Here is a 17,125-nt window from a genome sequence, read left to right as displayed (position 1 = left end):
ACGTGGGGTTATTATGAAAAACTAGAGGCCCGGTGCACGAAATTCATGCATGGGTTGGGTCTCTAGGCCTGGCTGGCAATCAGGGCCGATCTGTGGGGCGACTGGTGGGGTGATCAGGGGCCCCTGCTGGCACCCATCTTGGCTGGCCTGGGGCCTGCTGGTTGGGGGCAGCTCCTGTGTTGAGCGTCTGCCTCCTGGTGGTCATTGTGTATCATAGCAACCAGCCAGTCTGCTGTTCAGTCAATTTGCATATTAGGCTTTTATTATATAGGACTAGAGGCCCGGTGCACAAAAATTTGTGCACTCGGTAGGAAGGGGGGGGGTCCCTCAGCCCGGCCTGTGCCCTCTCGCAGTCTGGGACCCCTCGGGAGATAATGACTTGCTGGCTTAGGCCTGCTCCCAGGTGGCAGAGGGCAGACCCAATCCCTAGGTGCAGCCCCTGGTCAGGCTCAGAGCAAGGCCGATTGGGGAGTTGGGGCAGCGCTGCCTGTCATGCACAAAGCAGGGCGGATTGGGAGGTTGCGATGCCACCCTCAGTCATGCTCAGGGTAGGGCCGATTGGGGTGTTGGGGCACTGCCCCCTGTCACACTCAAGGCAGGGTCGATGGGGAGGTTGCGGCGCCACCCCCTGTCACGCATAGAGCAGGGCGGATCAGGGGGTTGGGGCGCCGCCCTCTATCACCCACAGAGCAGGGCCGATCAGGGGGTTGGGGCGCCGCCACTGTCACACTCAGGGCAGGGCTGATGGGGAGGTTATGGCTCTACCCCATCACACACAGAGCAGGGCCCGTGGGGGGGGAAGGGGTTGGGGCGCCGCTCTCTATCACCCACAGAGTAGGGCCGATCAGGGGGTTGGGGCACTGCCCCCTGTCATGCACAGAGCAGGGCCCATCAGGGGGTTGGGGATCTCCCCCCTGTCACGCACAGAGCAGGGCCAATCAGGGGGTTGGGGCACCTCCCCCTGTCACACACAGAGCAGGGTGGATCAGGGGGTTGGGGCGCCGCCACTGTCACACTCAGGGCAGGGCCGATGGGGAGGCTATGGCTCTACCCCGTCACACACAGAGCAGGGCCCGTGGTCAGGGGCGGGGTGGTGGTTTGGGCGCCGCACCCTGTCACACACAGAGCAGGGCCAATCAGGGGGTTTGGGCGCTGCCCCCTGACACGCTGATCTGGTGCCAGGAGGCCTCGCGGCTCTGCTGATCCTGGTGCTGGGAGGCATATTACCCTTTTACTATATAGGATAGAGGCCTGGTGCATGGGTGGGGGCCAGCTGGTTTGCCCTGAAGGGTGTCCTGGATCATGGTGGGGGTCCCCACTGGGGTGCCTGGCCAGTCTGGGTGAGGGACTGAGGGCTGTTTTCTGGCTAGTGGGTGACTGAAGGTCTCAACTGCTCCTTTTTTTCTTTTTTTTTTTATTCTGGGCCAGCTTTAGCTCTGACTCCAGCTCTGAGGCCTCTGCTGCTGAAAGCAGGTATCTGGTTTGTTTGTGTTCTATAATCAAAACACTGTATCAACTCCAGCTCTGAGATCCCGGCTCACTGGAAAGCAGGTTTCAGGGGTTTTGTTTAGCTTCTATATTTGTAACTATGTTTCAAACTGCAAGCTCAGAGGCCGGCAAGGCAGGCGGGGAACGTTGGTTTCCTCCATTACTGAAGCAAGCAAGCCTCATGTTAGTTTCAAGCTGCCTGGCTGCTGGCCGCCATCTTGGCTGGCAGTTAATTTGCATATCACCCTGATTAGCCAATGGGAAGGGTAGCGGATGTACGCTAATTACCATGTTTCTCTTTTATTAGATAGGACTAGAGGCCCGGTGCACAAAAATTTGTGCACTTGGGGGTAGGGGGTTCCTCAGCCTGGCCTGTGCCCTCTCGCAGTCTAGGACCCCTCAGGGGTGACCACTTGCTGGCTTAGGCCTGCTCCCCGGGGGATTGGGTCTAAGCTGGCAATCAGACATCCCTCTGGCAGCCCGGAAGCCCTCGGGGGATGCCCACTTGCCAGCAGGGAGCAGACCTAAGCTGCAGTCGGACATCCTTAATGCTGCTGAGGAGGCAGGAGAGGCTCCTACCACCACCGCTGTACTGGCAGCCATCAGCCTGGCTTGTGGCTGAGCAGAGCTCCCCCATGTAGGAGTGTACTGACCACCAGAGGGCAGCTCCTGCATTGAGCGTCTGCCCCCTGGTGGTCAGTGTGTATCATAGTGACCAGTCATTCCCAGTTTTTCTGCTGTTAGGGTCCGTTTGCATATTACCCTTTTACTATATAGGATAGAGGCCTGGTGCACGGGTGGGGGCCGGCTGGTTTGCTCTGAAGGGTGTCCCGGATCAGGGTGGAGGTCCCGCTTGGGTGCCTGGCCAGCCTGGATGAGGGGATGATGGCTGTTTGCAGCTGGCCACACCCCCTTTAGGGTGGGGGTCCTCACTGGGGTGCCTGGCCAGCCTGGATGAGGGGATGATGGCTGTTTGCAGCTGGTCACACCCCCTTCATGGTGGGGGTCCCCACTGGGGTGCCTGGCCCGTCTGGGTGAGGGGCTGAAGGCTATTTTCAGGCTGGCAGGTGACTGAAGCTCCAGCCTCTTTTTTTTTCTTTCTGGGATTTATTTACCTTCTATAGCTGTCACTGGAGCTGAGAGCCGGCTCCAGCTCTGAGGCCACGGCTGCTGAAAGCAGGTATCTGAGTTTGTTTAGCTTCTATAATTGAAACTCTGTTACCATCACTGGCTCTCTAAGCTCTGAGCCCGCTGCCGGCTGAAAGCAGGTTTCTGCAGTTTGGTTAGCTTCTATAATTGCAACATTGTTGCATCCAGAGCTCAGAGCTGGGATGAGGCAGGCGGGGAACCTTGGTTTCCTCCGTCACTGGAGCAAGCAAGCCTCCTGCTCGCTTCAGCTGTGTGGCTGCCGGCCACCATCTTTGTTGGCAGTTAATTTGCATATCCTGCTGATTAGCCAATGGGAAGGGTAGCGAAGTTATGGTTAATTACCATGTTTCTCCATTATTAGATAGGATACCAGTGGCTGGATCTCCATTCTAGTCCAATTGAATGGAGAAGCAAGGTTTCGTTTTGTTTTGCTCTTTTCAAGTTGCAATGTAGTTAGGATGTGCAGCCAGACATGAGCACCACTGCTAGACTAGAAAGACCACAAAGTGGCAAAAAACTCGGTTCTAGGGCCATTCCTGCCACCAAAGAGCTGTGTACCATGGATACATACAAAAAGGGGATTCTAGGTCCAAAACTACTAATCCAGAAGCAGTTCCTCAACTTTTTTTATTTTCAGTCTTGGTAAAGGAACATGGCCTTGAAGCAAGTATTACATGATATGTTACTTGTAGATATGTTCCACCATCTATTCCACCATTTCTACATCTTCTACTTTCCTCTTCTATTCATTAAAGAACAAGGATCCAGGCTCTTTCCTAGGAAATGCAACACCATTAGGAGACAGGCTGACTGAATCAGGGTGAGGCTGGATTTTATTCTATCTGTTGCAATGTCAGTTTAGAGAGACAAGTATTTATAAGAGGAAACCCAACTTGGCCACCTGAGGAAATGCCTTGCAAAAGGCTGCCACTGCTGTAATTAGCTCATTCAGAAATGATCAAGCTTGGACAATTGTCTTGCTTCCCCAATTGCACATGAGATGGGCTTCTAATTCACAGTGGGTCGGACAGCTGCTGAGCTGGCTGCCTCCTGGGGGCAGATGGTCAAGGCTTGCTGATACACCCAGGAAACCTATTCATAATCAAACGCTTGGTGAGTAAATATTATAAGAAGCCTATGTCCTAGGATCCTTGATTTTGTATAGTCATGGTTGAGTCAAGAACAACCATGTCTGATCTGCATAAAGATCACATTAGAGAACCAATTTACCAAGCCAGAGTTTGTTTCTCATCTTACAGAGGGGGGTCGCTCCTCAGGACGTCCCAGCAATTCCATGGCTGAGAGGGAGTCTGTGTTTCTTATTAATATAATTGCCTGGAGGTGAAAATGGATAAGGTCATATATGTTGAACATAACATTTCCCTTATAAATTGTAAAAATTTACACAAGTATTTAAAAAATATTCACAGGTATTTGTCATCATAGAGGTGGCCCTTATATTGCCTGCTTTCCTTGCAGTTCCTAAAATGCAAATTAAATATCCCTAATAAGTGTTGGCTCAATCCTGTAATGTGCTTACACCAGCTCTCTGGGTTTCCTTCCTTCTGACCATCTGAATAACCATTTTTCAAACATTTCACTTCTTATGTTGCTACTGACCCACCACAGCTGGTAAAATGTCAATGAAAAGTGTCACATGTGAAAAAAGAAAACATCTACATGTCTTTAGGTTAAGGGCTGTGACAATTCATGCTTTTTTCATAGATAGTGATTCTGTGAAAAGTGGCAGAAAGTTAATGTTGTGGGAGGACATGGGGTTAATCTGGGTCTATAGTTTGGTGGATTTCTATTAGATTTTAATTATTTGTTTTCCTGAATAAGAAGCTCCACTAGAACAAGTGAGGTTTTATCTCTAGTTGTTATTATAACAGTTATCTCTATTCTATGGTCTTAGTGTCACTAGACCCAGGATGATGTGTTCCTTGGTCAGTACTGTGTAGAGTCTTGTTAGAGCTAAATGAGCTCATGTGTGTAAAGTACAATACCTGGCACGCTATGTATAGCAAGTATGATGTGAACACCAATAGTTATCTTTGTCATCATGACTATTATTATTATTAATAGTCCAGTCCATTTCTCATCTGCAAAACGAAAGACTTTTTCCAGAGCTTTAATTCTATAATTTGAGTCAAGTAAACAAAGACAAGTTACCCTAATGTCTCTGCTTCTTGGGGTTAATCAAGCAAAGAGAGAGAGAGAGAGAGAGAGAGAGAGAGAGAGAGAGAGAGAGATGGCAGGACCATATTATATATGTTGGATGACATCCACAGTGAGATCTTACCCAGGGACTTTACAGGGTGGGGAGAATGGGAGGATTACTCAGGGCTGTGATGCAGGTGTGAGGCCCTGAAGAGGGGCAAATGCTGAGCCAAAGCAAGAACCAGCTACACAGCAAAGAAAGGCTATAGATTCCTAGACAAGAGCACGGATGAAGACTAAGAATAGGATCAACGAAAGCAGGACCAGTAGGTACGCTTCAGGTCCTGCAGGGGCAGCTGGGTAAATTTCCTGGGAGAGGCTGTTGTCTATGGGGTGGGAGACAGGGGTTAAAGATAAAAAATGGAAAGAGGAAATGTTCATCAAAGACACCAGGCATCAGGAGAGGGCAAGAGGAGAATGAACAACTTTTGTCCTGCTGGGCCAGATGGCTAAGGGGCAGGATGAGGGAGGGGTTGGAAATGGTAGCCCCAAGAACCCTCTGGGCTCACAAGTCTCCCTGATGCTAAGCAGTGTAGAGCAGACAGGCCAGCTTTACTTGGGCAGCACCAGGTATGAAGCAGCACAAGCCCCAAGGGGCTGCATCTCAGACACTCAGAGTTCCCTTACTTTGTGCAACTGTGCGACGAAAGAGTTCACGCATAGGAATCCAGAGCAGCACGCTGCATGGAGCATGCCCCATCTCTTCAAGCCTATGGACACCTCTTCCAGAAAGAGAACTCAGTTGTAATGAGTTTCGGGGACACAATAGGGTGGTACAAAGAACAAAGTCTTAGAGTAAAGTAAGGCTGACTGGGTTTAAACCTTGGACTCTCCTACATCCTAGTCCTGTTACTTTAACTAGTTTGAGTTTTCTGACAATCACTTTTCTCCTCTATAAAATAATAATGATAATGATAATGATAATAATAATAATAATAATAAGGCTATTTGTAAAGTTGCTGTTAGAATGAAAGATAATGCATGGAAAGTGACTAGTACAGTGCTTGGAACATGGACTTTATTCCCTTTTTAAAATATAAATCATAACTCTTAGTAATAAATAAAATAATTATTTTCATATGCATATAAGCTTTATAATTCAACTTTCTACCTGCATTTCAAATTTATTATATCCTGAAAATAACTGATTTTTGGCAGGTCATGAACATTGCCTGGAGGCCACATATTTCACCTATGGGTTTTCTGTTGGATAGAAATGCTACAGAAAACACACACACACACACACACACACACACACACACACACACACACATACATTTTTAAAGATGTAAAAAGCATACTTATAGTTTTCACACATTGGAGAGACCATGAGAAAGTTTAAATTTAAAGTCTCCAGATATATATATATATATATTTTTTCCTCTTTTTCTTGTTTTAAACCCTTTCTATAAAATGACTTATATTAGTGGAGCCAAACTCCCCCAGGAGCCTGAGAAACTATCATGCTTCCATATCTTGACCCCTATTTTGGCTCTTTTGTAAACCACTCCATCCTCAGATGTATAAATCTATAAACATGTTGGATTAAAATTATTTTTGTATACATCCTCCCAAACTCTTCATTCCTAAGGCTCATGGAATGGCTTTGTGTGTTCCCAATTTGCAACCTCCCTTATCCTCTAAAGAGGATCCTGCCATTGCCAAACTGATTTTCTAGGATTTTGTGATGCAGAATAATGAGAAAAATTGGTGGAGTAAGAGAGTGAAATGTTCTCACCCTAGGCTGGCAGCGAAGACACTGGGCTATGGAGGTTGTTGGAGACTGAGCAGCAGGGAGCACGTGAAAGAGCAGATGGGAGAGGAAGGGGTGCTGTGAGGAAATGCATACATTTTGTGCAACTCGTGTTTGCTCCAGAAATGAAAGTAAAGACTGGCTGTTATTTTGAAATTAATTTTTGATTTCTGGACTGTATTTGTGTGACTATGTCAGTATTAATTTTTCTAGTTAGTCTTATAAGGTTAAGTAAATTCATGTAAAAATAAGTCACACTTACAATAGCCACTTGGAGAGATAGCTAGATGATTACATTGCCCACAAAGAAAGATGTGGATAAGAAAAACAGCTGAGGTCCATGGCTTCCTAGTCTTGGGATATCTAAGACTCACCTGGGAGTGTTTAATACAGACTCTTATACCCCATCCCAAGGAGTTTTGATGCTGTTGTTTGGAGTTGGGGTCTAGGAATCTGCATATTTCATTGTTCTGACATAATTCTAATACAGGGAGTTTAAGAACCCCACTCTGACATCTCCAGACAATTTTGTGTGTCCTGAGGACTCCTGTAGCCCAAATACAGAATTATAACCATAACAGTGTTTCTTTGGATTGCCCCAAAGAAAAGTTTTGGGGCATTCTCTATTGCATTCACATTTGCAGGGACACCTCACCCCTCACCTTCTCTGTAACTCAGCCCCCATTTCCATCCTTGAAATCTGTAGATTAACTGAAGACAATAACTTTTTTCTTTTGCTTTATAGAACAGCATTTACCTAAACTCCTTTCCAACACTAACACAAGCTATTAAATCACATTCACTGGGATCATCTCTCTAATGCAAATTTCTACAAAATCTTAACAGAAAGGTAATTGGAAAGAAGGTTGGCTGCAGACTGTAAGGAGTAATTTGTGTGACTACATAACAAAATGTTGAAATGCAAACAGGAAATATTTTTCTTCCAGGAGCTTTTGAAGAGGCTGCACTTGTCTAAGTAGAAAGGTTTTGTTCCCATAATCAACTTTGGCTGTAGATTAAGCAGGTTGTCCATTTTAAAACCATACAATAAAAATATTGATGCTCATCTCCGGGTTTGCCCAGAGCTTTCAAAGCCTGAATTGGAAGGTACTAGGGCCATCCACCTGCTGTGTCTCATAAAAAATAGCAACTGTTTTACAGGCAACATTGCTCAATCTAGCCTGTTGCCATTCATCATGCAGGTGACACTGAAAACTGTGATCACTGATGCAGGATTTGAAAAATGAAACAAACCATCACAACATATCAGGTTGTTATGGGAACACTGGAGGATCAACTTTATAATAGCCAGCTCAGTCTTCACAGGGAGGGTGCTTCTGTGACCTTTGGGTAAACATGCACAATAACCACCCAGGAAACAGCTGTGTTGTTTGGTCAGCTCTAAAGACACAGTAGGGAGACCTGGGAGCAGATGTGCCCCTGGTTGGATACTGTCCACCCAGGTTACATCCACTGCACCTGTCAGTTCTGTTTCTGAAAAATTATGGTCATATCCTGCTAAATCTGGAGATACAATATCTTGATGTCATCTTAAATTTCAGCTCTATAAAACATGTTTTCCTTGTTTCAGCCACAGCTCTGCTAGGGATTAATAAGGTGGTGGGAACAGGCAATAGGAAAGGTAGATGGAGAAAAGGTAAAATCACTTTACGTTTTATATACTTGAGCAAACTTCCTTTAGGAGACTCATTCAACCAGACACCAATCTGTTAGCCCACGTCTTATCTCATCAGAAGTATTAAAATTATCAGTGGAGTAAAGATGACTAAATTGTAAAATGTAAAACTCTAATACCCAAATGTAGTGATATGATTTTTAAATATTTTATGCTTTTTTACATATTTGTTACATAGAGGTAAAATATTCACAGCATGAAGAATATTTAAAAATGTAATACATTGTGAAGATAACATTATAGTGATTAGCACATTGGCTTCCAATATTAGAGATGTTGTAGTTGCCTTTTTTCAAAAAACCATTACCCAACCAAATAGGCTCTGCTTCACATCCAGACCTACTACTGATTTCTCAGTTGCTTTTCTTAGAGATCTGGTGGAATTAGACTCAAGACAAGCACATGTCACTTTACACTAACACTCTTTATTTCCAAGGGAAATAGGTACTTTATGTCACATCCAGTTTTGTAAGAAAGACGACATCCTATCCATGTTGCTGCAAATGGTAACCAATGAACTTGTATGCATAAACGCATAACCCATGGACACAGACAATAGGGTGGTGAAGGCCAGGGCTGGGGGATGGGTGCAGGTTGAAAGAAATCAATGGGGGCAAAAGAGGACATATGTAATACTTTCAAAAATAAAGATTAAAAAGAAAAAAGACTGGACATTCCAAATATTCCAAGGAAAATGCAGCTGACTGCATGTTTTGGGCTGTATATGCTATCACCATCATCTGAACTCATGGAAAAATAGCAGAGTGAGTCATACACCCAGAGCTGACCACCTTTCTTAAGATGGTTGAATGTTTGGCTGAACAAAGTTTGAAGTGTATGGTTCTTATAAATTACACAACTTTGTCTTTTTCAACTCAGAACATTTCACCAGTTTAAAAAGGATAGAAGAACTACCTAAATTTGCAACCCTTAAACTAGTGGTTCTCAACCTTCCTAATGCCTCGACCCTTTAATACAGTTCCTCATGTTGTGGTGACCCCCAATTTCATTGTTACAAATTGAACATAATTAAAGCATAGTGATTAATCACAAAAACAATATGTAATTATATATGTGTTTTCCGATGGTGTTAGGCAACCCCTGTGAAAGGGTTGTTCGACCCCCAAAGGGATCACGACCCACAGGTTGAGAACCGCTGCCTTAAACAATCTTTTCTAAGATGGACTAATATTACAAAATCTCAATAGAATAAAGAGGCTGAGAAATTTTGGTTGACACCGAAAATGAGTCCCTTAAAAGGAATCCTGGAATTTAACAGTCCAAAATGATCAACCAGAGTCTTTAAAAGGAGAGCAGAATCTGCTACTTGAGATGCTTCCTTTCCACTAAAAATGAGTACCTGGTCTTCTCCCTGAGTGGACGACAACACCTGAAGATACCAAGGAGAAGGCAACCACTGTAGGTGCTCAGTGGTGAGGGTTCAACCTTCTGTCATGGCATTTGAGAACCATTTCTTTTTAGATATAAGAAGTAGGGATTTTCTCCAAAAAAGTATTTAACTACATATTTAAAGTTACTTGTTTCTTTTTCTATACCCATTTTTCCTATACACATATTATCATTATTTTTAATTAATTTACTTTTTAGAGAGAAAAAGGGAGAGAGAATGAAATATTGATACGAGAAAGAAACATGATCGGCTGTCTCTTGCCCACCCACTACTGGGGATTGAGCCTGAACCCAGGCATGTGCCCTGATCAGGAATCGAACTGGTGACTTCTCGGTGCATGGGATGATGTTCAATCAACTGAGCCACACCATCCAGGGCCCTATATATTATTTTTAAAATGAAACACCAAGAAAAAGTTCTATGCTAAAATTTTTTGGGTTAACTTCTCAAATAAAAGGTCTGCTCATACACGATAACTTCTCAAATAAAAAACAATTGTTATTTTAAAATATTTATTTCTCTTTCCACCTTGCTCTCCGTAAGATAGATTTATTGACTTTTTAGAGTTTATTGCTGCTGTAAATCTAGTTGTACGAGGAAAAATGGGGCAAAAGTTAAAGCGGTATTTTAAGCTGTATGATGCTGATGGAAATGGTTCTATTGACAAAAAGGAACTGCTGAACGTCTTCATGGTAAGTGAAATAGTAAAATATCCTTTGGAGAATGTTATATAGTTAATTCAATTTTCCTCCCTATGGAGTTGGTGACAGCTATGTGATAGGCTATTTTGGGATATGCATTTGGAGCTGCTGAAACAATGTAAGTTTCACTATCTTATTGGTTACTGAGTGTACAGCTGCAAACCATTTCCTTCTGTGTGTAGTCCACTCTGAAGTTCACAAATTTAGCAGAGTATTGAGATGAAAAATGAAATAAACATGATGTTCTAAAACAGCTTATCTTTTTTCTCTGCCTTGGTGCAGAAAGCCTTGCAAATAGCAGCTAAAATGGAAGATGGCTTATATAACAAGAGACATGGACTAAGAATAAAGATACTTGAGGACTAATCTTTCTGGGAGCTGACTAAAGTATTTCTGACAGATAGCTCAGGAATACCCACTCCTTTCCATCTCTAACATTCATTACTAGTAAGTCCTTTTATAAATCTAGCCACCCTTTACCAATGGGGTGGGGATATTATTATCATTGTATGAGATATGATTTTCAAAGTAAAAGGTGATTAAGTGGGAGACTATACCTAAATGAAGATATAAAGTAAAACAAACATTATGACTGTAATTACACTGACTTTATAACAGAATCAGAGTTAGAATCAGATGTCTTAGAAATAATCTGGTCTAAATTCTTTCATTTATAGATGAAGGAGTTGAGTTACAAACATAATTTATAGCAGAAATATTAGTAAAAATGTAAAAGAAGGCTGGAATTACAATTTTAATTAAATACTTCAAGTGGACAAATTTGTTAAAATTTAAAACTTTAGCAAATGTAGAGCTAATCAAAATATGGAAAGAATTCAAAAGTATGATAATACTATTATTGTTTCACTTTAATCTCACATAGATCATTCACAAAAATGTATTAAGAGGCACTGTGTAATCAAACTTCGTAATCACTAAATTCAGAATTCTGATACGGGGCCATGACCAGCCGACAAACAGCCCTCAGCCCCTCACCCAGGTTGGCCACGCCCCTCAGCAGGTACCCCCACCCTGAAGTGGGTGTGGCCAGCCTGAAAATGACCCTCACCCCCTCACCCAGGCTGGCCACACCCCCATGGGGTGAAGGTCCCCGCTGGGGGGCTTGGCCAGCCTGCAAGCAGCCATTGGCCCCTCACCCAGGCTGGCCAGGCACCCCAGTGGGGACCCCCACCCTGAAAGGGGTGTGGCCATCCTATAAACAGCCCTCATCCCCTCATCCAGGCTGGCCAGGCACCCCAGTGGGGACCCACACCCTGAAGGGGGTGTGGCCAGCCTGCAAACAGCCCACAGCCCCTCACCAAGGCTGGCCAGGCACCCCAGCGGAACCACCATTCTGAAGGCGGTGTGGCTAGCCTGAACATGGCCCTCAGCCGCCCCTCACTCAGGCTGACCAGGCACCCCAGCAGGGACCCCCACCCTGAAGGGGGTGTGGCCAGCTTGAAAACAGCCCTCAGCCCCTCACCCAAGCTTGGCTACACCACCCCAGCGGGGACCCTCACCCCATGGTGGCGTGGCCAGCCTGCAAACCACCACAGGCCCCTCGCCAGGGCCACCCTATGCCCCAAGGGAACCCCCACCCTGATTCGGGACACCCTTCAGGGCAAACCAGCTGGCCCCACCTGTGCACCAGGCCTCTATCTATACTAATAAAAAGGTAATATGCTAATTAGACTGGGAGACCTTCCAGGAGAACTTCCGGACATTCTTCTGGACAAAGCCATGGTGGCAGGGCCGAGGTAGAGGCGGCTAGAAGCCAAGAGGGGAGGGCAGTTGTGGGTGATCAGGCTGGTGGGGGATGGGGCCATTGAGGGTAAGCAGACCAGCAGTAGGGCCAGTTGGGGGCAAGCAGGCCATCAGTGGGGGTCAGTTGGAGGTAATCAGGACAGTGTGGGGGGGGGGAATTTGGGGGCAAGCAGGCCGGTGGTGGGGGGCAGTTGGGGGCAAGCAGGCCAGCAGGCAGAGTGGTTAGTGGCAATCAGGCAGGCAGGCAGGCAGGTGAGTGGTTAGGAGCCAGAAGTCCCAGATTGCGAGAGGGATGTCCGATTGCTGGTTTAGGCCTGATCCCTGTAAACCAGCAGTAGGACATCCTTCGAGGGGGTCCTAGATTGGAGAGGGTGCAGGCTGGGCTGAGGAACACCCCCTCCACCATGCACGAATTTCCTGCACCGGGCCACTAGTTAAATTAATAAAGATAAAAACAATAAGATGTATTTCTGGCAAGGACACTATAAAACGAGTACCCTTAGCCCTGGCTGGTTTGGCTCAGTGGATAGAGCATTGGCCTGCAGACTGAAGGGTCCCAGGTTCGATTCCAGCCAAGGGCATGTACCTTGGTTGTGGGCACATCTCTAATAGGAGGTATGCAGGAGGCAGCTGATTGATGTTTCTCTCTTATTGATGTTTCTAACTATCCCTCTCCTTTCCTCTCTGTGAAAAATCAATAAAATATATTAAAAAAAAAAAAGAGTACCCTTAGCCATTGTGGAGGAAGTATCAATGGCTATAACATTCTTGGAAATTTGGTAATTTGCATTAATATGCTAAATTTTTATTTTAAAGTCAACATTAGTTACTTCAGGTCAGGAATAATAATCATCAATGTCATAAAGATAGAAGTTCTATAACTTCATCATAGAATCACTTAAGTAAGTAAAAATGCAAAACAACCTGAAAGAGGAAAATTTTTAAATAAATTAATTCAATGGAATATGTACTTATAAAAAAACTAGAGGCCCGGTGCACAAAAATTTGTGCACTTCGGGCTGAGGGGAGGACCCCTCAGCCCGGCCTGCGCCCTCTGGCAGTCTGGGACCCCTCAGGGGATGACCAACTGCTGGCTTAGGCCTGCTCCCTGGGGGATTGGGCCTAAGAGGCAATGAGACATCCCTCTGGCAGCCCAGCATCCCTCGGGGGATGTCCACTTGCCAGAGGGGAGCAGGCCTAAACTGCAGTTGGACAACCTTAGTGCTGCTGAGGAGGCAGGAGAGGCTCCTACTACCACCACTGTACTGGCAGCCATCAGCCTGGCTTGTGGCTGAGCAGAGCTCCTCCCATGTGAGAGCTCACTGACCACCAGGGGGCAGCTCCTGCATTGAGCGTCTGCCCCCTGGTGGTCAGTGTGTGTCATAGTGACCAGTCATTCCCAGTCTTTCTGCTGTTAGGGTCAGTTTGCATATTACCCCTTTACTATATAGGATAGAGGTCTGGTGCACAGATGGGGGCCAGCTGGTTTGCCCTGAAGGGTGTCCCGGATCAGGGTGGGGGTCCCGCTTGGGTGCCTGGCCAACCTGGATAAGGGGCTGATGGCTATTTGCAGCTGGTCACACCCCCTTCAGGGTGGGGGTCCCCACTGGGGTGACTGGCCAGTCTGGGTGAGAGGCTGAGGGCCGTTTTCAGGCTGGTGGGTGACTGAAGCTCCCAACCTCTCCTTTTTTTCTTTTTTTTTTTTATTCTGGGATTTATTTACCTTCTATGGCTGTCACTGGAACTGAGAGCCGGCTTTAGCTCTGAGGCTCGGCTCCAGCTCTGAGACCTTAGCTGCTGAAAGCAGGTATCTGGGTTTGTTTGGCTTCTATAATTGAAACACTGTTGCAGCTCCAGCTCTGAGGTCTGGCTGGTTGAAAGCAGGTTTCTGGGGTTTGTTTAGCTTCTATAATTGCATCATTGTTTCTTAGAGTGCAGCTCAGAGGCCGGCAGTGGCAGGTGGGGAACCTTGGCTTCCTCCATCACTGGAGCAAGCAAGTCTCCTGTTCGCTTCAGCTGCTTGGCTGCCGGCCGCCATCTTGGTTGGCAGTTAATTTGCATATAGCCCTGATTAGCCAATGGGAAGCATGCCGGAGGTACGGTTAATTACCATGTTTGTCTATTATTAGATAGGATTAGTGGTCTACGAACATATTTTCTATATTATGGCAAAAAACCCCAGCAGGGTAAAAAATAATGCATACTGTACAGTATGAGTTCTCTTGACACATGATATCAAGATGTGGAAATGGAATTCAGCCCAGGCATTAATAGATATGAAGGAAGAACTAGATTATAGGCAGAATTTATAGAAGTAGTTAGATCTTAAATGGACAAGAGGAGCATTTGTGAGAAGGATTATAGGAAAGGATTTCTTGGGTACAAGTCCTCAAGTCAATAGCATGAAGGTTTGAGGAGACCATGGTGATGTGGGAGCACAGCGTTGAGTGTTTTAGTCATACCTGAAATATCTGAAGAGGCACACAGGGCAGCAGTTAGAGGGATGATGTTTAGGAAATCCCTGCATTTCTGGAGTTTGTTGGGATGAAGGATGCCTGGGTTTTTCTATGGGTCAGATATTGGTAATTGGGAGAGGACGCTGTGTTAGAGTTGTCTTGGATCTTGTCCAGCTGAGCCCTTTGGAAAATGAGGCAACCTCAAAAGAAGGAAACTGGAGATAGATCTACAGAATGGCTCTCAACCAGGAGCGATTGTCCACTCCTCTCCGGGAGATATTTGGCAATATCACGGATATTTCGGTTGTCGGGAAGCTGGGGAGGGTGTGGTGCTACCACCACTTATTGTGTAGAGACCAGGGCTGCTGTTAAACATTGTACAATGCAGGAGATGACCCTGAACAAGAGCGAATTGTCTAGTCCAAAATGCCAATTGTGTATAGGTGTTGAGAAACACCTGGAGGCTGTAGAGGAGCCTGGAAGAATCAGCTGAAATCAAAACGCATGCTTTATGTTTAGAGAACTACAAGAGAGAGTCTCAGTAATAAAAAGGAGGTCGGGGGTCCTCAGAAAAAGGGTCAACTTTAGACATCTTTCATCTGGAGAGCTCTGAAACTAGATAACCACGACAGTACCAAGTCAGAGCTCTGCTGCTTCCAATTCTCTCACACCTCCTCTGCTCCCACTCAGAGAGAGACCAGAGAAAAGCTCAGCCAGATGCAGGAGAAAGAGCATGTGCTAAATGAGGAAGGAAACAAGGAAACAAACCATGCCTCCTTGCTCACTCTCCACATGCTTCTCCTATAAGAAGAGGGAAGACACAGGCATACTGACAATTCCTTCCAAAAATATTACCCCCTCAAGCTTTGTCACCTTCCCATTAAGCCTTCACTCTCATGGACATTGCCAGGGGATGAGTGGTGGACAACTCCTAGAAATTTTATAATCTTTTATTATGAATCTTACATGTGGTCTAGTATCAATTCAGGATGTGGGAATATGGAGGCCTACCCACATTTTCTAGGTGTTGGGGTCTCGGCTAAGACACTGAAAAACCCTAAAAACTTCATCTAATAAGATGCTCCATAGATGTAACCATCACTCTAAGTATCACCCTATATTTGACGGTAAGACCTCAACTTGCTAAAGCCACAAGCGGTGCTTTGCCATTATGATTAATTTATTATGATTAATAACTTTATTAATTATGATTAATCCCGGCTTTAATACTAGTAGTACTTGGGAAGCAGTAAAAGAGATAGTCATGTTTAAGTCCATGCTCTCTAATTGAAATGTGTTGCCACCAGTGCTTCCAGAGATTCCTTGATGTTCAATCAAGATAGTTATGTTCAAATTCCAGATGACTAATTTATTCTTTCTGTGTGTCTCTCTCTTTCATTTTATTATGAATTTCTATGTCAAATACAGGTCATTTCATTTAATCACTTGGAGTAGGGAGTGGGGGCGGGGGAGCTGGAAGTGTCACTTTCCCTGAGTCCCCTGAAACTTTTTATGAAGAAGAAGAGCTGGCAGCGTGTGAGAGAAAGTCAGTGTCCTTCCAAGGCATACCTATCTGTCTTCCCAGTTGAACATTCTATGAAAGGGCAGAAAGGACCAGAGGTTCCACTGTCAGAAGCCAGAAAGGAAGCCTTAGAGACTTACAGATCATCCTTTTATGTTCACTCATAAGGTCAAAGACATTAGGTTTGAAATGGAAAACATTGTCTGTTTTCTGGGTCTGTAATTGTTATGAGAGTGACTGCTACAAGTTTTTTCTCTGGTGGGCTCTTGGCATCTTTTGTGACCTAACATGTTGAACAGATCCCTCTGTGCTGTATGAAATCGAACTTCAGACTATGCTGTTCATTTAACTTCCAAGCCTCATTAACTAATAACTGGAATACAACCTTTTATTTTTAACAATAGGAACAGGTCAGATAGCAAAACTGATATGCACGCATCCCCAAAATTTGTCACATTGGGGTAGAAATGTCATAAAATGTATTTATTTCCAACGAAGTTGAACTCCTTGATTTAATTTCTCTTTGCAGACTGTACAAGCCCTCAATGGTCAGCAAACTCTGAGTCCTGAAGAATTCACCAACTTTGGTGTTTCATAAGATTGATATAAACCATGATGGTAAGGCAGCTACTCTCCTCAGTCTGTTTTCTTCCAAAGTAGGAGATGGTGGTGGTGGGACGTGCCATTCAGACAAAAGCATGAATGTTTTAAGAGATCCCTAGTTGTGATATCATTTGAGCTACAGAATTTGACCAGTATAATGTTTTCCAGTTGGTACAGTTTAATTGAGGGAATATTTATTAACCATATTTATATTCAATACATTGTGCTTGATATTTTAGTATGGAGAGTAAAGGGGGAATACAAGGAAAGAAAAGTAGGATAATATGAGATGAAGGGCCCTCTGCTGTTTGCTCTGAGACATGTTCAAGTCATTATTTCCACTCTACCAGAGGCTTCTTATA

The 17,125-nt window shown here is 44.9% G+C and overlaps 1 protein-coding gene across 1 annotated transcript in view; it reads left to right on the top strand.

Annotated features, from left to right (window-relative positions):
- GUCA1C (guanylate cyclase activator 1C) overlaps window positions 1-16,882 on the top strand; it is a 28,072-nt gene extending 11,190 nt beyond the window's left edge. Inside the window, 3 exon segments of the mRNA XM_036348531.1 lie at window positions 10,261-10,409; window positions 16,690-16,743; window positions 16,745-16,882. Coding sequence (XP_036204424.1) covers window positions 10,261-10,409; window positions 16,690-16,743; window positions 16,745-16,882 — 341 coding nt within the window.
- Window positions 16,883-17,125: the final 243 nt, after the last annotated feature.

Source organism: Myotis myotis, unplaced genomic scaffold, assembly GCF_014108235.1.
Source record: "Myotis myotis isolate mMyoMyo1 unplaced genomic scaffold, mMyoMyo1.p scaffold_m19_p_2, whole genome shotgun sequence".
In the NCBI taxonomy this organism is placed as follows: Eukaryota; Metazoa; Chordata; class Mammalia; order Chiroptera; family Vespertilionidae; genus Myotis; species Myotis myotis.
The sequence above is the reverse complement of the archived record's forward strand: the minus strand, read 5'-3'. Positions and strand labels throughout refer to the sequence as shown.